Raw genomic sequence first — 20,312 nt, 5'->3', positions numbered from 1 at the left:
TGTCAGGTGTTGTGGTTAAGTTGTTGGAGAAGCTTGTGAGACTTAGGATCCAGAGTACGGTTGACAACAATGCTATTATCTTTGATGGACAGCATGGATTTGCTAAAGGGAGGTCATGTTTTAGTAATCTACTTACTTATTACAATAAAGTGACTGATTCCTTGGACAGAGGAGAAGGATACACAGTAATATACTTAGATTTTGCAAAGGCTTTTGATAGAGTATCTCATGATAAGTTGACAGTCAAACTAGAGCGGATGGGGTTGGATATTAGATTAGTTCATTGGATTGGAGACTGGCTATCTGATATGTATCAACAAGTTTTGTATGGGGGAGCGATATCCAAGAAAAGGAAAGTCACTAGTGGAGTGCCTCAGGGGTCTGTTTTAGGGCCATTGCTGTTTAACTTGTATATTAATGATACAAGTGAAGATTTGGATGGAGATATTCGGTTGTTTGCAGATGATGCAAAGTTGGGACGAACCATGAAGAGTAGTGAAGATGTTGTGGCCTTACAAGAAGACTTGAATAAATTGAGTGATTGGGCATGGAAATGGGGATGTGAGTTCAATGTTGCAAAATGTAAGGTTTTAAAATTTGGAAAACAAAGATGGGATGCAGATTTATGCTTGGTGAGGATATATTGTTGGAGGTGGAAGAAATAAGAGATCTATAAGGATCTAAAATTCAGGGTCAAATAGCCAAAATTGTGATGCCAACATAAAGGCTTCTGGGAATGAAGCGGAGGACACTGACATGTAGAAGTAGGGAAATTCTTGTTCCGTTGTATAAGGCTTTGATTAGGCCACACATGGATTATTGTGCCCAGCTTTGGTCTCCTGGTTTCAGAAGGATGAAGAGATGTTGGAAAGGATCCAAAGGCGATTGACTAAGGTAGTTTTTGACCTCTGGAATGTTGAGTATGAAGAAAGATTGAGAAGATGTAATTTGCAGAGTCTGGTGGATAGGAGGAAGATGGGAGATATGATAGAGACCTATAAGTTGGTAAAGGGTTGTTATAGGATCAATGCTGGAGAAGTACTACAGAAAATAGTGGGAGATTGGGGAAGAACCAGAGGTCATCCCTGGAAACTGTATAAAGAAGGTGTGAGTAGGGGAATGAGAGGCATGTTTTTTTTCGTGCCGAGTTGTAAATGATTGGAATGCCTTGCCTGAGAGTGTGGTGTCTGCAAGGAGTTTAAATGTGTTCAAGACATGGTATGATGAGCTGTGTGTGTGATAAAAGGACTTTCCAAATGAGTCTTTGACTCCATGAGATCTTGGGGTAATAATAATGTTTAGAATATAGTTTCTAAATTATTTACTCCTTAGTCCACTCACTGTACTAAAATGTGATAGGTTTGCAACCTTTCTCAGATGGGATCCACATAAAAAATCAGAGTTGTTCTTCATAATTCTCCACAGTTTTGTGTTGTTAGCAAATAACTGAATGTTTCCCATTAAACACGTGCGACTTCATTTATACTCTTGCCTTGTTCAAGCTGCTGTTTCCTATTCCGTAGCCCATTGATATCTACCATTCAGCCAGTCTATTATTCACCATTCTGGAGTGGCGAATAATAGGTGGCTTAAGACTCCATTCTGAATAACAGAATGGAGTCTTAAGCCACTAATGGGCATCTGTGCATGGCTCCATGGTGGGTGGAGATCTCTGGTACTGAACCAAAAACCCTTGGAGCATGAATCCTTCATTTCTGAAATTTTCCTGGCACGTCATATACCATTGTGTCTCATCATTCATGCAATAGATGAAAGATAGGAATGGTCAATAGGGAAAATGTTATCTTAGTAAATTGCTATGATTTCCCGAAAACAGGCAGTCTAGTGATATTGTTGTGGAAACATCATGTCAGCAACTCTCAGAAAAACTACTGAAATATCAATGTGTATGTGTTGGGGAAAGATGGAATATTAGTCATCAAAATAAAACCCTCAGCTGTTCTAGAGGTGTGATATCAGAATGAGATCTCCTTGTTGTTTCAGATGAGGGGATATGTTGAGAGCTTAAAGATCAAAGAGAGACAGGTATGAGGCATATCCTGATATATAGGAATTGGCAATTCCCATCAGGAATATCATCCTTACTTCTGACACACTGAAACCTGCACATTAGTAAAAGCAGAATATGTCAGCTGTCCTGGTAAACTTGACATATTTAATCTGCTAAGTTGTTTTAAATGTCAGAAACTCTTTAAGATCACTCTTTGATCTTTAAGCTCTTAACATATCCCCCCTCATCTGGAACAACAAGGAGATCTTATTCTGATTAAGAGATCTGTCATGGCTCTACCATCTGTACTCAGTGTGGTAGTGGCATGATAATATATCTTGCTCTGCAAAGAAACCTTAATGTGGCAGTTGTGAAAGGGAAGGAACCATCCAGCTTGTTCTCATTTCTTCCAAATATGAAAGGATGAAAGAGAAATACAAAAGATAAAAACTGATTAGAACGTTTCATATCAGGATGCAGAGAGGAAGCTATCCACCAAAACATGTTTTGAAAACCTGTATCTAACCCACCATCTGATAATTTCAGCATACCTGAACTTTCTGACTTCTGTCAAGATTTGTGCTGCATTGCTTTTCTGGAACACGAGTGTCCTTCAGTGGTTGTTTTTGAAGTTAGTTGTTGTCGTTATATTGTGTATTTTGGTTACCGAGAAGATGGGGTTGGAATCGGATGCATGACAGTGGAAGAGAAAAATGAAGATAACATAAGTTTTCATTATTTAGTTTTATTTTATTTATATTTAGTATACTTAAATGTTTTGTTTATATTTGTTTGTACTTTTACTTATATAGTTATACTCCCTTATACTTATTTAGCATTCAGTTGTTATAGTTCCTCAACACTATTTTGAATAATGGCGGCAGTGGCAGTTAAAATTGCAAATGGCGTATCGCCAAGTTCTGCCCCATTTAAGGACTCCATTTTGCGTGATAACATATGGGATTTTGTAGCATATGGGACTTGTAGAATGTATGCATCCCGGCGGTTGTATATGTGGCAGGTGAGAGAAGGGGAAATATGCAAAATGCAGGCAATGGGAGGAACTTGGTGAGTTAGAGATGACTATAACTGATCTCATTGAGTTAGAGGCGGGAGATTCTCCATGTAGAGAGAGAGAGAGAGATGAGTGGTGTGATAGAGGGCAAGAATGGTGAGAGAAATATGAATAAAATAATGGGAGTGGGGAGTATGGAAAGGTTGAAGGATTATGAAGTTTTTGGAGATGGTCTCAATTGGGAGGATGAATGGCAAATAAGAGTGGCTGACACGCAGAGAGAGAGAGAGAGAGAGAGAGATGAGCTGAAAGGGCAGGTGGAATGTCTAGGGAATGAAATGAGAAGTGTGAAAGATGAGATTAGGCAAATGGAAAAGACGAATGCAAGGTGAATCAGAGTAGGACTGAGGAGAGTTATGGGAATGATAGAGGAGGAGAGAATAGGATAAGTGAAAGAGAGGGAATGAAAGAGAGATATGGGAATGATAGAAGAGGAGAGAATAGGAACAGTGGAAGAGAGGGAATGAGAGAGAGAGTTATGGGAATGATAGAAGAGGATAGAATGGAAACAGTAGGAGAAAGGGAATGAGAAGAATGTGAGGGAGCACTGGAACCAGGGATAGTGATGTCAGGAAGGCAGGTAAGTAGGGGAACACAGGAAGTCTTTGAGGAGAGAGAGAGTGAGGGATGCATTTGAGCAATCGAGGAACAGGGTGGTAAGAGATGTAATATATGGGGACTCAATGATCCACGGTGTTCAAGATAGGATGCGTGAGGAGTGTTTGCCTGGAGGAACAATAGAAAGTGTGGCTATGGCAATTAAGAGGGGTGAAAGGGTGGATGAGATGATTGTGATAGTAGGAAAAAATGACTTGAGAGGTAATGTAAATTGGGCAGCGAGAGATATGAGATTCTTGCTTGAAGTTGTACGAAAGAAGATGCAGAAAGGAAAGACAGTGTGCTTGCTGCCTAGGTATGATAGTGATGAACTGAGCAGAACAGCAGTAATATTGAATAACATAATAGCTAGAATGTTTCAGAAGAGAAGATTGGGATATGTGGATGCTTGGAAGACATTTGAGGACAGAAAGGAATTGTATGCAAAAGATTGCTTGCATTTGAATGAGGAAGGACGTAGACATCTGGAGAAATTGCTGTTCAGTGAGGACAAATGAATGTGGAATATGACATTGTGGGATAAAAATGGGAATAGAGTGACTGATGCAGAGGACACAGTGGAATTGTTCAATGAACACTTTATTGGAGTATTTCATCCTGGAGAAGTAATTTTTAATTCTAGAGGGATAAGGCAGGTTACCATGTGCAATCCATTGTCAGTGGATTGCGGGGGGGGGATATTCAGTTGTTTGCAGATGATGTGAAGCTGGGAAAGGTTATTAGTAATAGTGCAGATGTGGCAGTTCTGTAAGAAGATTTGAATAAACTAGACAGAATAGTGAATGAATGAAAAGTGAATGTTGGTTTAATGCAGCAAAATATAAAGTTTCAAAGTTTGGGATACATCAATGGGAGGCCGCATACTCGATTGGAGGAGCTGTACTGGAGGAGGTAGGGGAGACGAGATCTGGAGGTGATGACTGATAGAAAACTGAAATTCAGGGAACATATTGCAAAGATGGTGAAGGTAACCCAGAGGATTGCTGCAATACCAAAAAGGACGTTGACCTGCAGAGATAAAAAAGTTATTGTTCCATTGTATAAGACCCTGATCAGACTACACTTGGGCTGTTGTTCTCAAATTTGGTCCCCAGGATTTGAAGCGGATAAATTAACTGTGGAAAGAGTACAGAGGTGGATAACAAAGATGGTTTCAGGACTGTATAATGTTAGTTATGAGGATCGGCTGAGGGAATGTGGACTGCAGAGTTTGGTAGATAAAAGAAAGAGATGTGATATGATCGAGACTTTTAAACTGTTTAGAGGTAGTTACAGGTTTGACACTGGGGAATTCTTTCGACTTGGTGGAACAGCGGGAAGGAGTGATAACAAGGGGCCATCCCTGGAAGTTACGAAAGGAAGCTGTGAGCAAGAGGGTGAGGAGTGGGTTCTTTGCATGGAGGGTGGTTGAATCATGAAATGCATTGCCTGATGGAGTGGTAAGAGGAAGAACGATCATTGATTTTAAGGAGTGGTATGATAGACTTTGTGTTTCCTAGGAAGGACCTCCCACGATGAGTCTTTTGACTCCATGGAGCCCTGAATAATAATAATTTTTTTTTTCTTAGATGATGGAATATTTTTTAAAAGATGAATTGAAAAAGTATTTCTAAAATGTTTTTTATTTGTTTGTTTGAATTTTTTTTCCACTTTTAAATTTCATTTTTCCTTTATTTGGTCTTTCATTTACCTACTTTAACTTATTTTTTCAGCATGGAAATACTGCTCTTCATGAAGCAGCATGGAAAGGCTATAGTCAAACTCTTGAAGTTCTAAGTAAGAACAAAAGCAATGTCTACATCAGGAATAAGGTAAGTGAAATAATAAAACATATAATGCAGAATGTTTCTAGAAGTTTTATGTGTTTATCTGACATTTTGATATATATATATATATATATATATATCAGGGGTGAATATTCAAGGTGTGCTAGGTGTGCAGTGTTCAGCAATATCATCAATATTATAATTTTGCATTTATTCCCATTAAAGACTTCCCTAATTGTTTCCAGGCTTTGTGTGATTCCTAAACATAAGCACAATATATTAATGCTTCATGAAGAGGACACTTTTAGATGTGTAAACATTTTGTGACATTTACATTAATAGCTTGGATGCGCTTTCAAAATAATATACACCTTTGAACCCTTTGAAAAGATGTACAGCTGGTGCAACAGGTCAAATTCTTAGCATTCTAGTAGTTCTAAACCACTCAGAACGTGAGGTAGGGTGAGCTCCGAGACAATAGCACCTAGAGGATATGATTGGTTATCATGTCAACTAATCCAGTTCACCATTGTCATTTGTCATTAGTTGCTGTTTTTGTTTTCTGAGTTTCATCTGTTTTGGATGCGTGAAGTGTGAACTGACGTGGTAGGCAGGTTTTTTTTATATTGAAAGGTTTTTAATATATAATTTTCAATAAATTTATAACTTTTTGGCTTATATTTACTCGAAGGAGGTAAGCCTCGTCCTCCTCTTTCAAATTTTACAACTTTGAGTAATTCAAATATACCAACCAAATATAGCATTCTCCTTTATTATTATTATTACTACCATTACCCCAAGACCTCATGGAGTCAAAGACTCATCTGGGAGGTCCTTTTATCACACACACACACACACATCTCATCATACCGTGTCTTAAACACACTCAAACTCCTTGCAGACACCACACTCTCAGGCAAGGCATTCCAGTCATTTACAACTCTGCATGAAAAAACCTGCCTCTCACTCCCCTACTCACACCCTCTTTATACAGTTTCCAGGGATGACCTCTGGTTCTCCACCGATCTCCCACTATTTTCTGTAGAACTTCTCCAACATTGATCCTATAACAACCCCTTACCAACTTGCAGGTCTCTATCGTATCTCGCCTCTTCCTCCTGTCCACCAGACTCTGCAAATTACATCTTCTCAATCTTTCTTCATACTCGACATTCCAGAGGTCAGAAACGACCTTAGTCAATCGCCTTTGGACCCTTTTCAACATCTCTTCATCCTTCTGAAACCAGGTGACCAAATCTGGGCACAATAATCCATGTGTGGCCTAATCAAAGCCTCATACAACGGAACAAGAATTTCCCTACTTCTACATGTCAGTGTCCTCCGCTTCATTCCCAGAAGCCTTTGTGTTATCATCACAATTTTGGCTATTTGAACTTAATTTTAGATCCTTATCCACTATCACCCCCCAGATCTCTTATTTCTTCTACCTCCAACAATATATCCTCACCAAGCATAAATCTGCATCCCATCTTTGTTTCCCAAATTTAAAACCTTAAATTTTATAACATTGAACTCACATCCCCATTTCCGTGTCCAATTACTCGATTTATTCAAGTCTTCTTGTAAGGCCACAACATCTTCACTACTCTTCATGGTTCGTCCCAACTTTGCATCATCTGTAAACAACCGAATATCTCCATCCAAATCTTCATTATATCATTAATATACAAGTTAAACAGCAATGGCCCTAAAACAGACCCCTGAGAAACTCCCCTAGTGACTTTCCTTTTCTTGGATATCGCTCCCCCATACAAAACTTGTTGATACCAGTCTCCAATCAAATGCACTAATCTAATATCCAACCCCATCTACTCTAGTTTGACTGTCAACTTATCATGAGGTACTCTATCAAAAGCCTTTGTGAAATCTAAGTATATTACTGTGTATCCTTCTCCTCTGTCCAAGGAATCAGTCACTTTATTGTAATAAGTAAGTAGATTACTGAAACATGACCTCCCTTTAGCAAATCCATGCTGTCCATCACAGATAATAGCATTGTTGTCAACTGTACTCTGGATTTTAGTTCTCACAAGCTTCTCCAACTACTTAACCACAACACCTGACACACAGATAGGCCTATAGTTTGATGCTTGAGTTCGATCACCTCCTTTATGAAGTGACACAATCTTGCCTTCCTTTCACTACTTAGGGACTTGACTGAGTGCAAGACTCGTATCAAAAAAAATATGTCAAGACAGGTGTCAACTCCCTGGCACATTCCTTCAGAATATGTGGTGATATATTATCAAGTCCCACAGTCATATTAACATCTAGTTTACTCAACTCCCCATACACCTCTTGCTCACTTAAAGTCAGTCTCTCTTCCCCCATCATCTACTGCTCTCAATCTCTCCATGAAGTCACATTCACAAGACTGAAAGACCTTTATGAACTGCTCATTAACTATCTCCACTACACATTCTGCAACAGCTGTCTTTATACCATTTTCTCCAATCAGTGTCCTCCTTGCATAATCATTCTTTCTTTTGCTGGCTACATATCAAAAGAACTCCTTAGGATTATTTTTGGCTTCATTAGCTAACTGGTGTTCATACCTTTCTTTAGCTACCCTCACCAACCAAGTCACCCTCTTTGCCTGGTCTTTGTAGACCTCATGGAAGTGGTTATTTCCGCTTCTCTTATGCTGCCTCCATTATGCCCTTTTTCTCTGTATCGCATGCTTAATCTCTTTATTCATCCATCTCACACCTACCTTATTTAACCTTCTCACCCTTGGAATACATTTAGACATTGCATCTACTAGATAGTTTTTGAAAATCCCCCAAGCTGCATTGATCTCTTTATCAGCTAACTCCTCATTCCATGCTACACCCACAAGCTAACTCCTGAACTCTTCATAATCACCCCCCCCCCCCACCCTTGTAGTTCCACATATACCTTTTTTTCACAGAGGTCCTCACACTGCTGGCAATCACCTCATGGTCACTCTCACCAGTTGGTGGATGATTTGATACCTCATTTATAATTACATCCTCTGATGAGATGACCAAATCCAATACCCTTAATTCTCGTGTGCCCTCTGTTACATACTGTCTGAGGTTGTTATCCCTCTAAAACTCAAGAAACTCGTTTTCTTTACTTCCAGTTGCTATCTCATCATTCCAGTCTATATTGCCATAATTAAAATCACCCATAATGATCTCCCTTTTCTTATTTGTTTGGCTAATTTGATTATAAATTTCATTATCACCATCATCCACATTACCTGGTCTATAACAACATCCCACCAAGTATTTGATTCCATTCACATCTATCTCACACCATACTGCCTCAAAACCACTGGCACTATTTCCTTCTCCCTTTTGACCCCTTCTATCCTCACAAAACACATCATACCCATCATACCCTTATTGTTTTCTAATATACAGTATCTTAAAATAAAAACATTCATCCCACTAGATTTACAATACAAAGTTTATTATTTTCATCACGTATACATCCAAAAAAAAAAAAAAAAGACACAGCTAAAGCCTTTTTATTCCCATATATAGGGAGTAGGCGAGGCCATTTTAAGCCCTGTCTAACTTTCGGAGACTGAGTGGGCAGTTCAATCTCCACTGGTACCCAATCAGAGATAGCTGGCCAAAGGCTATCTTATAAATATAAAATTCAAGTATTACCATCATATTTTTTGTTGGTTTTTACATTTATTTTTGGCTAATTATTTTATCCGGGCTCAGGACCAGCATGTGACTGTAATCCATGTGTGTGTGTGTGTGTGTTCACGAGACCAGTTTGCCTGTTTTGGGGGACGAAAAACTCTAGTTTCCAGGTGAAAAAATCCCCTTCCTCCATATAAGACCACCTTTCATGAAAAGAGATCAGATAAAGGTTCCTCACATCACTGACAGGAATCGAACCCAGGTCTTTCTGACCAAAGGGCTTCGTCTATGCTGACTGAGCATCTGGATTATGTAAGACCTGTGTAATGGGTGGGAGCAACATAAAAAAAATTAAAAATATGGTGATTAATGTGCTGAATTAAGGAGGCCCGTTATAGGGTGATAATTTTGGATGTCACAGTATTTTGTTACAAACTGACATGTATATTAAGTGAGTATACACGTTAAGGGAGATGAGGAATTACTGAGATGGATAGGAAATTGGTTGTTGAAAGATAAGTTATGTATGGAGGTAAAGGATTCTGTTCTTGGACTGATGTTTCATATGAAATGATATTAGTATATTCAGTTGTTGAATGATGATAATACAGAGTTGGGGAGAGTTATAACGACTAAGAAACACAAGAGTGTAGAGGACAGTGACAAGGAATGCATAGGTAAATTGTCCTCTAAACTAAGAAAAGAGTGATTTTAATTATAATAACTATGTATGCGTGATTATTCAGGTTATAGAAAGAAGATTATATTGATTATAGAAGGAAGAGAATGCCCAGATAATTGAAAATTTGGGTAAACAAAACTTTATATTGTATTAAGTTTTACAAATATAACTTATTCCAGATGGTTTTTTCTGTCTATAAATAAATGTAAAAATAAATTAATTAAATCCTGCAATATCTTTTTATTCCCAAAAGGGAGTAAGTAAGTAAGCAAGCAAGCAGAGTTTGGAAATTGGGTGGCTATCAACAATTTTAGAAGTACTGGAGCAAGGGTACAGGTTGCTAGAGTTTAGGATTACAAGATAGCATGACCCTAAACCTGAATACTCATATTGTTGTCTAAAATAGTGTAAGTTCTTCAGTTGATTTGAGATGCAGGATTCAAAACTCAAGTTTCCTGAGTTTTTAATCCTTTTTTTCCTCCCATACAGGTTAATTCATCAGATAATCTGTAATTTTTTCTTGTTTTCAATACATTTTCTTGGATGTACACTCTGAAAAGGTACATATAACAATAAATTATCACTGAATTACCAAATTTAGAAATACACCAACCACTCTTTTGAGACAGATAGAGAAAAGTACAGTTTCATGCACCTCCCCCTACTTATGTACATGTAAACATGCCAGTAGATGAGTTATATTGGGATTTTATCTGCTTTTGTGAACCCAAATATTCTGTCTATGTATTTATAATGTGTAATTTTATGAATTAAATACTCAATAAATTAAAGAATGAATCTTACACAGATGGTCTGCACACTGGATAATCTTCTCTTAGATAACTGAGAATACATTATATAGAATGAAAAGATAGTATCTGGTGATAAATAAATCGATAAATTTCCTCACATGACTCTACCATCCAAGTGGTTACTTAATGGTTGGAACTTCTGTGAAGAAAGGATATATGTAGAACACTACATGGCCAGTGATTATGGAAAACTGAGGAGATGGCTTGGAACTATAGTATCATGGAATGAGTGGAAGGAAAGGAGTTCAGTTCTGCTTATATGTAAGCCAAGAACTAGTTAACAGCAGAAGCAACAATGTCTGAATGTATTCCAAAGGTTAGGAGGTTAAAGAAATAAATTGGATGAGTCAGTAAGATTTGTAAAGATGATTTGTGAGAGCTAGGATTCAAAAATGGATTAATAATACAGACATTAAATGAGACAGTCAACATGAATTTTTTTTAAAAGGCAAGCATGTTTTAGCAATCTTTTTACATATTTCAACAAGAGGTGACAGATGCTTTAGATAAGAGGATATATATTGAACAGAGAGAGATGTGCATATATATATGTGTGTGTGTGTGTACACCCATACATGGATATGAAGATTACCATATAACAAGTTGGTAACTGGATTGGAACAGATGGGATCAGATAATAGATTAGTGAGTTGAATAGGAGACACTGGCTGTCTGATACGTATCAAGTTTTGTATGGGGAGAGCAGTATCCTAGAAGAGGGAAGAGCCCATTGGAAATGCTCCTCCTATGGCAATAGTGGTGTGCCCCAGAGATCTGTTTTAGGGGTACTGTTGTTTTAATTTTTATGTTAATGATATTTGTTTCAGTAATAACATGCTGTGAGTTGGCATATTGAAAATAATTATAAAACCATAGGAAAACTCATGTAAAAAGCTTTATTAACATAAAATTGTTGCCTAAGTATCATAGGCATCATTGGTACAAGATCACAGAATGACAATTAAACATTAACAGACAATTCTAAAAAACATCACCTAAGTAGCTAATGTAAGATAAATAAAAAGGTCAATAATTTCCTAACTTACTTTTAAAAAAATTATATATATATATATATATATATATATATATTGACAAAATAAAGTTAACACTTCTTTTTAATTATCTTCCACAAAGGGGATAGATGTAGACTTCGGATCTGTTTAAGTTTTACATAGTCAAGTTTCACACATTTCTATATAAAGTTGTTCTATGAAAAAATGACTTTTATGAAGAACTCTTATCTTGTTCCAGTGAACTCTAAGTTTCGTGTTGATAGCATGCTCTCCAAGTCCAGACTGTTCAGGTTCATGTATTTAATATAAGACTTGTGTTCTTCTTTCTGAATAAAAACAAATCTTCCTGTTTGTCTGAAATAAGATAACGCACAAGAGAAAGGAATCTGGTAGATGCCTGGGTAATTGAGGGGTGGAAGCTTGTTCTTAGGAGAAGTGAGAAAGATGGAGATTTTTCTGATGGAGCGAAAGGCAACAAAAATATTCAGTGGTTTTAAAACTTTCTCTATTCTTTCACTAATGGGATGCACATATGAGATAGAAATACAAGTTATTTCCTCTGTATAGCATTACTGAATGCCATACAGAGGACATTGATTGATTGTAGCAGTCTCTGGAATGTTAAATATGAAGAACAAACTGAAGAAATGTAGTTTTCTGAGCCTCATAGATAGGAAGAGGAGGAATATAAATGAGACGTATGTTAGTAAGGTTGCAAGATTAATGTGGAAGAGATTTTTCATAGAATGAGGAGAGACAGTAGCGGAACAATTGGCAGATTAGTGGAAGCAACAGAGTGAGAAGTAGGTTTTTTGGGTGGAGAATAGTTGGCAAGTAGAATGCGCTGTCTGAGAGTGGAGTGAGGCAGGAACAGTGAAAGTGGTTAAGACATGATTTATAGTGTGTGTAATAATATTACCTCACACAGTGAGTCTTTTGATTCTGTGGAGGTCTGATAATATACTGGTGTCCAAAACCTAAGGATAAACACTTTCTGAAGATTACAACTGCAAATTCAGATGAATCAACTTGTGGCAATTTTTTGAATCATGCCAAAGGGGTCACATGGTAGCACTCAAAAGAGTAAAAGGCAAAAAGATGTGCTAAGCAAATTGGGTTTGAAGAAAGCTCTTTACATGAAGGAATAAAGTTGCAAACTTGGATGTCTTGTAATGTCTCAAAGACATCGCTATATGATTTCACGAGGGGAAGAATTTTTGGAAAGCTTGAAGGAGTCTACAGAATTACTGATATTGCATATAGCATTGTATCCAGGCTATTGGCAGCATTTCAGACCAATGAAATGTGTTTCAGAAATTTTTGGTTACAACAGCAAATGTATCTGATGTGCCATGGCAGGTCAGCTTGCAAGTCAGCTCTATTCAAGCACAGGTATGTGGATATCTCGGCAACTGTGACAAGACATCCGCAACAAGTAGGCCTATATGCTCGAAGGCCTGTAGTCTGCATCTCTTTATCCACAGCTCATTGTAGATCATGTTTTCAGTGGTCATGTTTCTATAAAAATTGGACGAGAAACCACTGCGCTAATGTACTCTTTACAGAGTCATTTTAGTCTTTTCTCCAATTCTAGACAACACTTAATCTGGCATGAAAATGGTACTGCTTACCATCGTGAGAATGTTTTTGAAAGAGATAGATAAAATGATGCTGGGGGTCATGGTGCAGAGAGGCATTATGCTTAATGGATGCACTAAACTACAACTGCTGGAAAAAAGAGACTAAGACTGGTGAACAGTATTGCAACAAAGTTCTTAAATGTCATGTTTGATTGTTCTATGGTGCAGGTGCGGAGAGGTATTATGCTTAATGGATGCATCAAACTACAAGTGCTGGAAAAAGAGACTAAGACTGGTGAACAGTATTGCAACAAAGTTCTTAAATGTCATGTTTGATTGTTCTATGGTGCTATTGGCAAAGACTACATTTTTATGGATGACAATACCACACCTCTCAAGACTGAGGATATTAATTGAATCAAGTGGCCAGCATGCTTCCCAGATCTGAACCCTCATAGAACACATTTGGGACACAATGGGGAGATGCATTGCTGCTCAAAATTCCTCTCCAGAAAACAAACAAGGCCTTATCATTACTTTGAAGGAGGAGGAGTGGGCCACTTTTCCTCAAGAACTCCTGAATCACTTGGTGCTAAGCATGGTATGATGTGAGAGCTGCATTGCAGTTCAGGGTGGATATGCTGAAATGTCTCTCCACATATTTTTCTATAAGCACCATACATTTATTCCTTAATTACTTCCTTAAGAAATTTATAACTTTTGCCCAAAACATATTGCAATTTAATTTGTAAGAAATTTCTAACACATTTTTTGTGTAATATGTTGGCAATAAATGTATGTCCACATTTGGCTGTAGTCATGAACATTTTTTCATATACAGGTAAAAGTGTAGCTCATCCTTAGCTTTTGGACACCATGTAATAATGATAATGCTGACAATGACAGAGATATCAAGTCTCATCTCTTAAGATTTCAGTAGATTTTTTGTATGGACAGATGAGTGGGATTATTATTATTTTAATGTAAATAAGAGAGAGAGAGTAATTTGAAGGACATAGAGCACAATGCAAGAATTCAAGGAGAACATTTAAAAGTGGGAAGTCGTTTTCCTTTGCACAAAGCTTTAGTCAGATCATATGTATTATTTTTTACAAATCTGGTCATATAGTTTCCAGCTGTGATAAAAATTTGGAGAAGGCTGGAAACAAATACCTAAGGAAGTATCAGCACTCTGGAGTGTTGGTTATATGAAGAAATAATCAAAGAAATGTAAATTACAGAGTGTGGTGGATAGGCAGAGAGCCTTCGTAGTTCATTTAGTATCAGTAATGCCCTTTAGTTGTAAAGACCTGTGTTTAAATCCTGTCTAGGATAAGAACCTTTATCAGGACTTTTCAACTGAATATGAGTTAGCCAATCTCATATATAGAGATGACAGGAGTTTTCCTCCTGGACATTCAGGTTTTTCATTCTATAAACAGGTAAACCACCCAGAACATAAACAATTTGCAGAAAATGCAGATGGGATTACCTATCACAAACATTAAACAAGTTTCTAAGAAGCCAAGTTACTTTGCTGTGGCAAACCTTATGGCAGACCAAAGGTAAAATGATTGGATAGGCAGAAAAGAAGTGATTTTAAAGGTTTACCAGATGAATATATAGGGGATTATATAGAGAGCGAAAGGTGAGAGGGAAGAAGAACAATAGGCTATTCTTGGAAGTTGTGTAAGAGTGTGATAGGAGTGTATTTTTTATATGGAGAATGGTGGACTAGTGGAATGTTTTGCTAAGAGCATGTTATGAATGAATTTAATGTACATTGATAGATAGAAGATAATGTACATTTACAATGGATTTTAAAACAATCACTAACTCTTCTATTTCTAGAATAGAAGAGTTAGTGATGCCCTTGGCCTGATTATTTAATGCATGTCTTGTAGTGGGAAAGGTTCCTAAGGATTGGAAAGAATGCAAAATAGTACCACTCCACAAAAATGGTTCTAGGAAAGAAGTTTTCAATTATAGAGTGGTCTGTATATATCTGTTATCAGGACAGAAGATGAAATGATTAGCAATTTCTGTAAACACAGAAAATGCATGCTTTATCAAAAGTACAGTATTATTAGGATACACTTTTAATTACTGTGATCTTGCCGAAGTGATCACTGAAGTTCTAGTGGTTATATACCAAAAGAATTCTCTTTAATCCTCATTATCCAGCTACACTGGGAGAGGAGAACAGTTTGATTGTCAGATAATTGAAGGATTGGATAACTGAATGAGTAAAACATGTGATGTTGTACCAGAGGTCAGTACACAACCATTCAACACACAACCTATTCAAGGGGTTAAAATAATTGAGAGATCATTGTATTACCAGTTTTCTCTCTTTCTCCCATTTCTCTCCCTCTCTTCATCATACTTTTCACTTTTTTAGCTTGCAGTTTATAATATTCATGCACCCAACTATCACCACTTTTATTCTTATAAAGATGATAGATCAATTTATCTATAATTTTAGATCTTTATAAGCTATGGAAGTATAGATTGTAAACAGAAAAAGTGTCTTAAAGTTACTTATAATATTGGTTTTGAGTGGAAATATTTTGAAAACGGTATAAAAGTGCATTTCTGGAATTACTTAGGGACTGTTATTTAATATAGTGTATGACAGAAGGGATATGAGAAACACAAATATTGGATCTGATGATAACATCCCAAGATGTAATAACAAATGATGAATCCATGTAGTTCTTACATGAGTGGTAGCTGGGAAAATATGTGCCAGTGAGAATAAAGGATTATGTAGAACTATAAATCAGGATATTTTCATTTCATGACTGGAGACATCTGAACAGCGTGTAATGTGTTATATAGAAACTAGGCGAATATCAGATTAACTGCTTGGGAGAGACAATTTGAAAATTCCAGTGGAAAAAAGTTGCAAGAAGTTGGTAGAACAGGCCAAGTGCAATCCTTTAATTGCTTTAATGGTTATCCCTGACAGCTTATTGGAAAGCATTCATTGTAACCATTCCTTATATGAAATGAATCTCAGAGAAGATTGCCCATCTTTCTAAGTTTTAATTATTCTACTTCATTAGTTGGCTTCTTTTTTTTTACTCTGCTTAAGTCCATGATTCACCCTGAGGAGTACCTTCTAGGTGTCTATAAGATTCCTTGTTAATATAATTCAAATAATATAGATGTAGAGGCCATTCTGCAGAAATAAGGGAAAAAAAAGTTAAACTGGATATGTTTTTTCAGGCTTAAGTAAGTTTGACCTGAAAAAATATATCCAGTTTAATCAACACTAAAAATCAGACCTTTCAAGATCATAGCTTGAAAACTCTACTCTCTTTTATCCCTACTTGACATTTTAATGGGTTCTTAAAGGATTGAAATGGAGATTTTTTCATCAAGAATATAATGATACACAAAGACCTTGGGATAGACATTAAACCAAGTATGATTTACTACCAGTGTCAAGGATATGGAAAGCCATCATTTGCTATTGAAATATGTAATTTTGATAGACTGCCACATGACAAGCTCTTAAATAAATTAAACCAGGTGAGATTGGATAACAGACTTCAGTGTTGGATCAGTGACTAGCTGTTGGATAGGTATCAGAAAGTTGTATATGGGGTGCAGTATCTCGAAAGAGAAAGGTCACCAGTGGTGTGTTGCAGGGGTCAGTTTTGGGGCCATTGTTGTTCAATTTGTATGTTAATGATATTGGATTGGGTTTAACTAGTGATACCCAGCTGTTTGCTGATGATGCAAAACTGGGGAGAGCAATGCACAGTCAGGCTGATGTTAATGCTTTACAAGAGGAGTTGAATAGATTGCATGAATGGGCAGGTAAGTGGAACTATCAGTTCAATGTTGCCAAGTGTAAGGTTTTGAGAATTGGTAGACAACGATGGGCTGCAAAGTATATATTTGGTAGAGAAACTTTAACAGAAGTAGAGGAGATAACAGATCTAGGAGTGATGGTGGACAAGGACCTGAAATTCAGGGGCCACATTGCACAATTTGTGAAACCATCACATCGAATAATGGCAATGATGCAGAGAGCCCTGACATGCAGAAATAGACAGGTTATGATTCCATTGTATAAGGCCTTGATCAGGCCTCATATGAATTATTGTGCACAGATTTGGTCACCTGGTTTTCATGGTGATGAAGATATGTTGGAAAGGGTACAGAAAAGATTCACAAAGGTAGTCAGTGGTCTTTGGAATGTGGAGTACGAGGACAGATACAGAAAAGATTCACAAAGGTAGTCAGTGGTCTTTGGAATGTGGAGTACGAGGACAGTTGCAGAGCCTCGTGAAAAGGAGGAAGGGGAGGGGGGGATTGTTATCAGGTAGACATGGAAGTAGGTCCGTTTCTACATTTTGCAGAGCCCTGTGTGAAATGGAAAAGCATGGCCCCTGAAAGTTAGTAACATTTATGGAAATTTTAAATGGAAGAATATCTTGTTAATTAATTAAATCAAATATGAAAAATATTTATTCACATAAATAAACAAGTATGCTCTTTAGCATCAATTTAAGTAAAGAGAAAAAATTAGTTAAAAAATAAATGTCTGTATGTACATGATATATTATGCTATTATGTAAGTACACATTATCATATAAATACGCCAGAACAATGATTTATTTAATAATATAAATAATAATATAAAAATATGAAAAAATATCCATTTTTACTATAAAGAATGAAATATATGTATAAAAGAAATCTTAATATATTAAATTTTATTTAACCTAATGCGCTTCTCAGTAAAATCATTTATAACGCTATCAAAATTCAAATTTTTTGCAATTTCATACTCTATAGATATTATTGCCAGGGATGACAAATGTTCTTGAGACATAGAAGATCGCAAATAGGTTTTTATTAATTTTAATTTGGAAAATGACCTTTCTGCTGATGCGACCGTATCTGGACTAGTCAATAATATTTTAAATGTCGTAGTACTACTTGGATAAATATCTGACAACTTATTTGCAATTATGAATTTTAAAATATTAATGGGTGCATCTTCTGAAACAATATCTCTAAAAATAATTAATTCATTGTAAAATTCAGATTCATCGACATCTATATTTAATTTTTGATACAGCTGTTTACAGCAAAATTTTAATTCATTTTCTGTCATTTTTCTTATTAATTTCATATTATAAAAAAATCCAAATGATTTTTCGTGAATTTCATACAATTCAAATCTTTTTTTGACAGATTGTAGAACAATATCTAAAATTACAAAAAAGAAATTTATCCTAAAATTATCTTTGTTATGACCTATGTGTGATTCATCAGGCGTTTCATAATCAAAAAATACTTTTCTTCGATGTATTCGACTTTCTTTAAATTTAATTTCTATTTCTAATAGATTTGACAGTTCTTTAGCAATCTCAAAACAGCTATCAAATCCTGATATTCTCTGCTCTTCAAAGTACTGTACTAACTCTTTAATATGCTTAGTTGCTACGTCTATGGGAATTTTTGCATATTGTTATACTTTACTTACAAAACTAACTTTTGACAAAAGCTCATACCAAATTACAAGGCTTAGTATAAACACAAATGAATATATTTGTTCATATATTGAAACCACTTCTACTTTGATAGTATTATCTGATGCAGTTTTAAATAATTCTTTTAGTGCATTTAAAAATTTAATTAACTCAAATGTAATTCCATCTTTGAATTCAAGTTACTTCATATATATATATATATATATATATATATATATATATATAAGTTTAATAAATTGTTATGACCAATTAAGCTGAGAGAACACAAAAATTATTTATTATCATCATCTTCAGACCACCACAGAGTAAAAGACTCATCATGGGAGGTCCCTTTGTCTCACACACACACACACACACACACACACACACACACACACACACACACACACACACACACACACACACACACACACACACACACACACAGCTCATCATATCATGCCTTAAATACATTCACATTCTCTACAGTTACCCACTCTCTGGCAGCGTATTCCAATCATTCGCCACTTTCCATGCAAAGATGTTCATGTTACTAATTTGCTGACATCCTCCTTATACAGCTTCCAGGGATGGCCACTGTTCTCCTGATTCTCCCACCATGCTAGAAAAATTCCCTTAACATTAATCTGATAAAAACCTCCTACCAACGTATATGTTTACAGTAATCCATGTGTGGCCTGATCAAGGCCTTATACAATGGAATCATAATCTCCTTACTTCTACTAGTCATTGTCTTCTGCATTCTTATCAGAATCCGTTGTGCTGTCCTCACGGTTTTAGCGAAGTATCCTCTATATTTAGGTTCCTATCCACCATCACCTGCAGATCTCTTATTTTCTCCACATTCTCCAATATATTGTCCATTTTCCAATAATGCTGGTCTGGTTGGCCGAGTGGTTAGTGTATCCACTCTCCAGCCAAAAGGCAGAGGGTTCGAATCCTGCCGTGGGCATAGATTTTTGTGATTGTCTGTGAAAATACTAGTGGTGGTAGTGGGCCATAGATGGTGTTTGTGTAGATGAGGCAGTTCATTGTAGTTGGTGGATTGAGTGGAGGAGATGGAGAGTTGTAGAGTAGGTGTCCTCCCTCGATGAGTCCTTGAACATCTTGGAGGTGTCACATAATAATAATAATAATAATAAAAAATTCTGGAATTTGAAAATGTTCAGCTCTAACTGATTCTATTCTACATTCCAATCTTGTATCACATAATGGTTTTGGAGTTAATTGTTTAACAAATTTCTTTAATATGACCCAATGTGAAGTTGAGGCAGCAAATAATGTATATATTTTTTGTATAACATTAAAAAAATTTATTGCTATAACTGATGATTTTGCGACATCTCCTAAAATCAAATTTAAATTATGATAAGCGCAAACAGTATAAATTTCCTTTTCGTTTTCATTTAAAATGTAAGCACGGACTCCCTTTACTCCTTTCATATTCGCTCCATTATCATTCCCTTGCCCCCTACAATCTGACAATTTAAGATTTAATTTATTCAAAATTGATTTTATATTTTCATATATACCTTTACCAGTAGTGTCATTAGTTGTTAAAAACGTCAAAAAAAGTGTTCATGAATTTCAACATCTGC

General features: G+C 36.3%; 1 protein-coding gene across 1 annotated transcript in view; it reads left to right on the top strand.

The window, feature by feature from the left end:
- The window catches only part of LOC150094293 (uncharacterized), a 180,414-nt gene that overhangs the window by 47,276 nt on the left and 112,826 nt on the right, over positions 1 to 20,312 (top strand). The window contains exon 4 of the mRNA XM_090412435.1: positions 5,417 to 5,515. Coding sequence (XP_090268561.1) covers positions 5,417 to 5,515 — 99 coding nt within the window. The remainder of the gene's footprint in view (positions 1 to 5,416; positions 5,516 to 20,312) is intronic.

The sequence above is a fragment of the Typopeltis vanoorti genome, chromosome 22 (assembly GCF_054136105.1).
Source record: "Typopeltis vanoorti isolate ZY-2024b chromosome 22, IOZ_Tvanoo_1.0, whole genome shotgun sequence".
Classification (NCBI taxonomy): Eukaryota; Metazoa; Arthropoda; class Arachnida; order Uropygi; family Thelyphonidae; genus Typopeltis; species Typopeltis vanoorti.
Note: the sequence above shows the minus strand (reverse complement) of the source record. Positions and strands in the feature narration are given on the sequence as shown.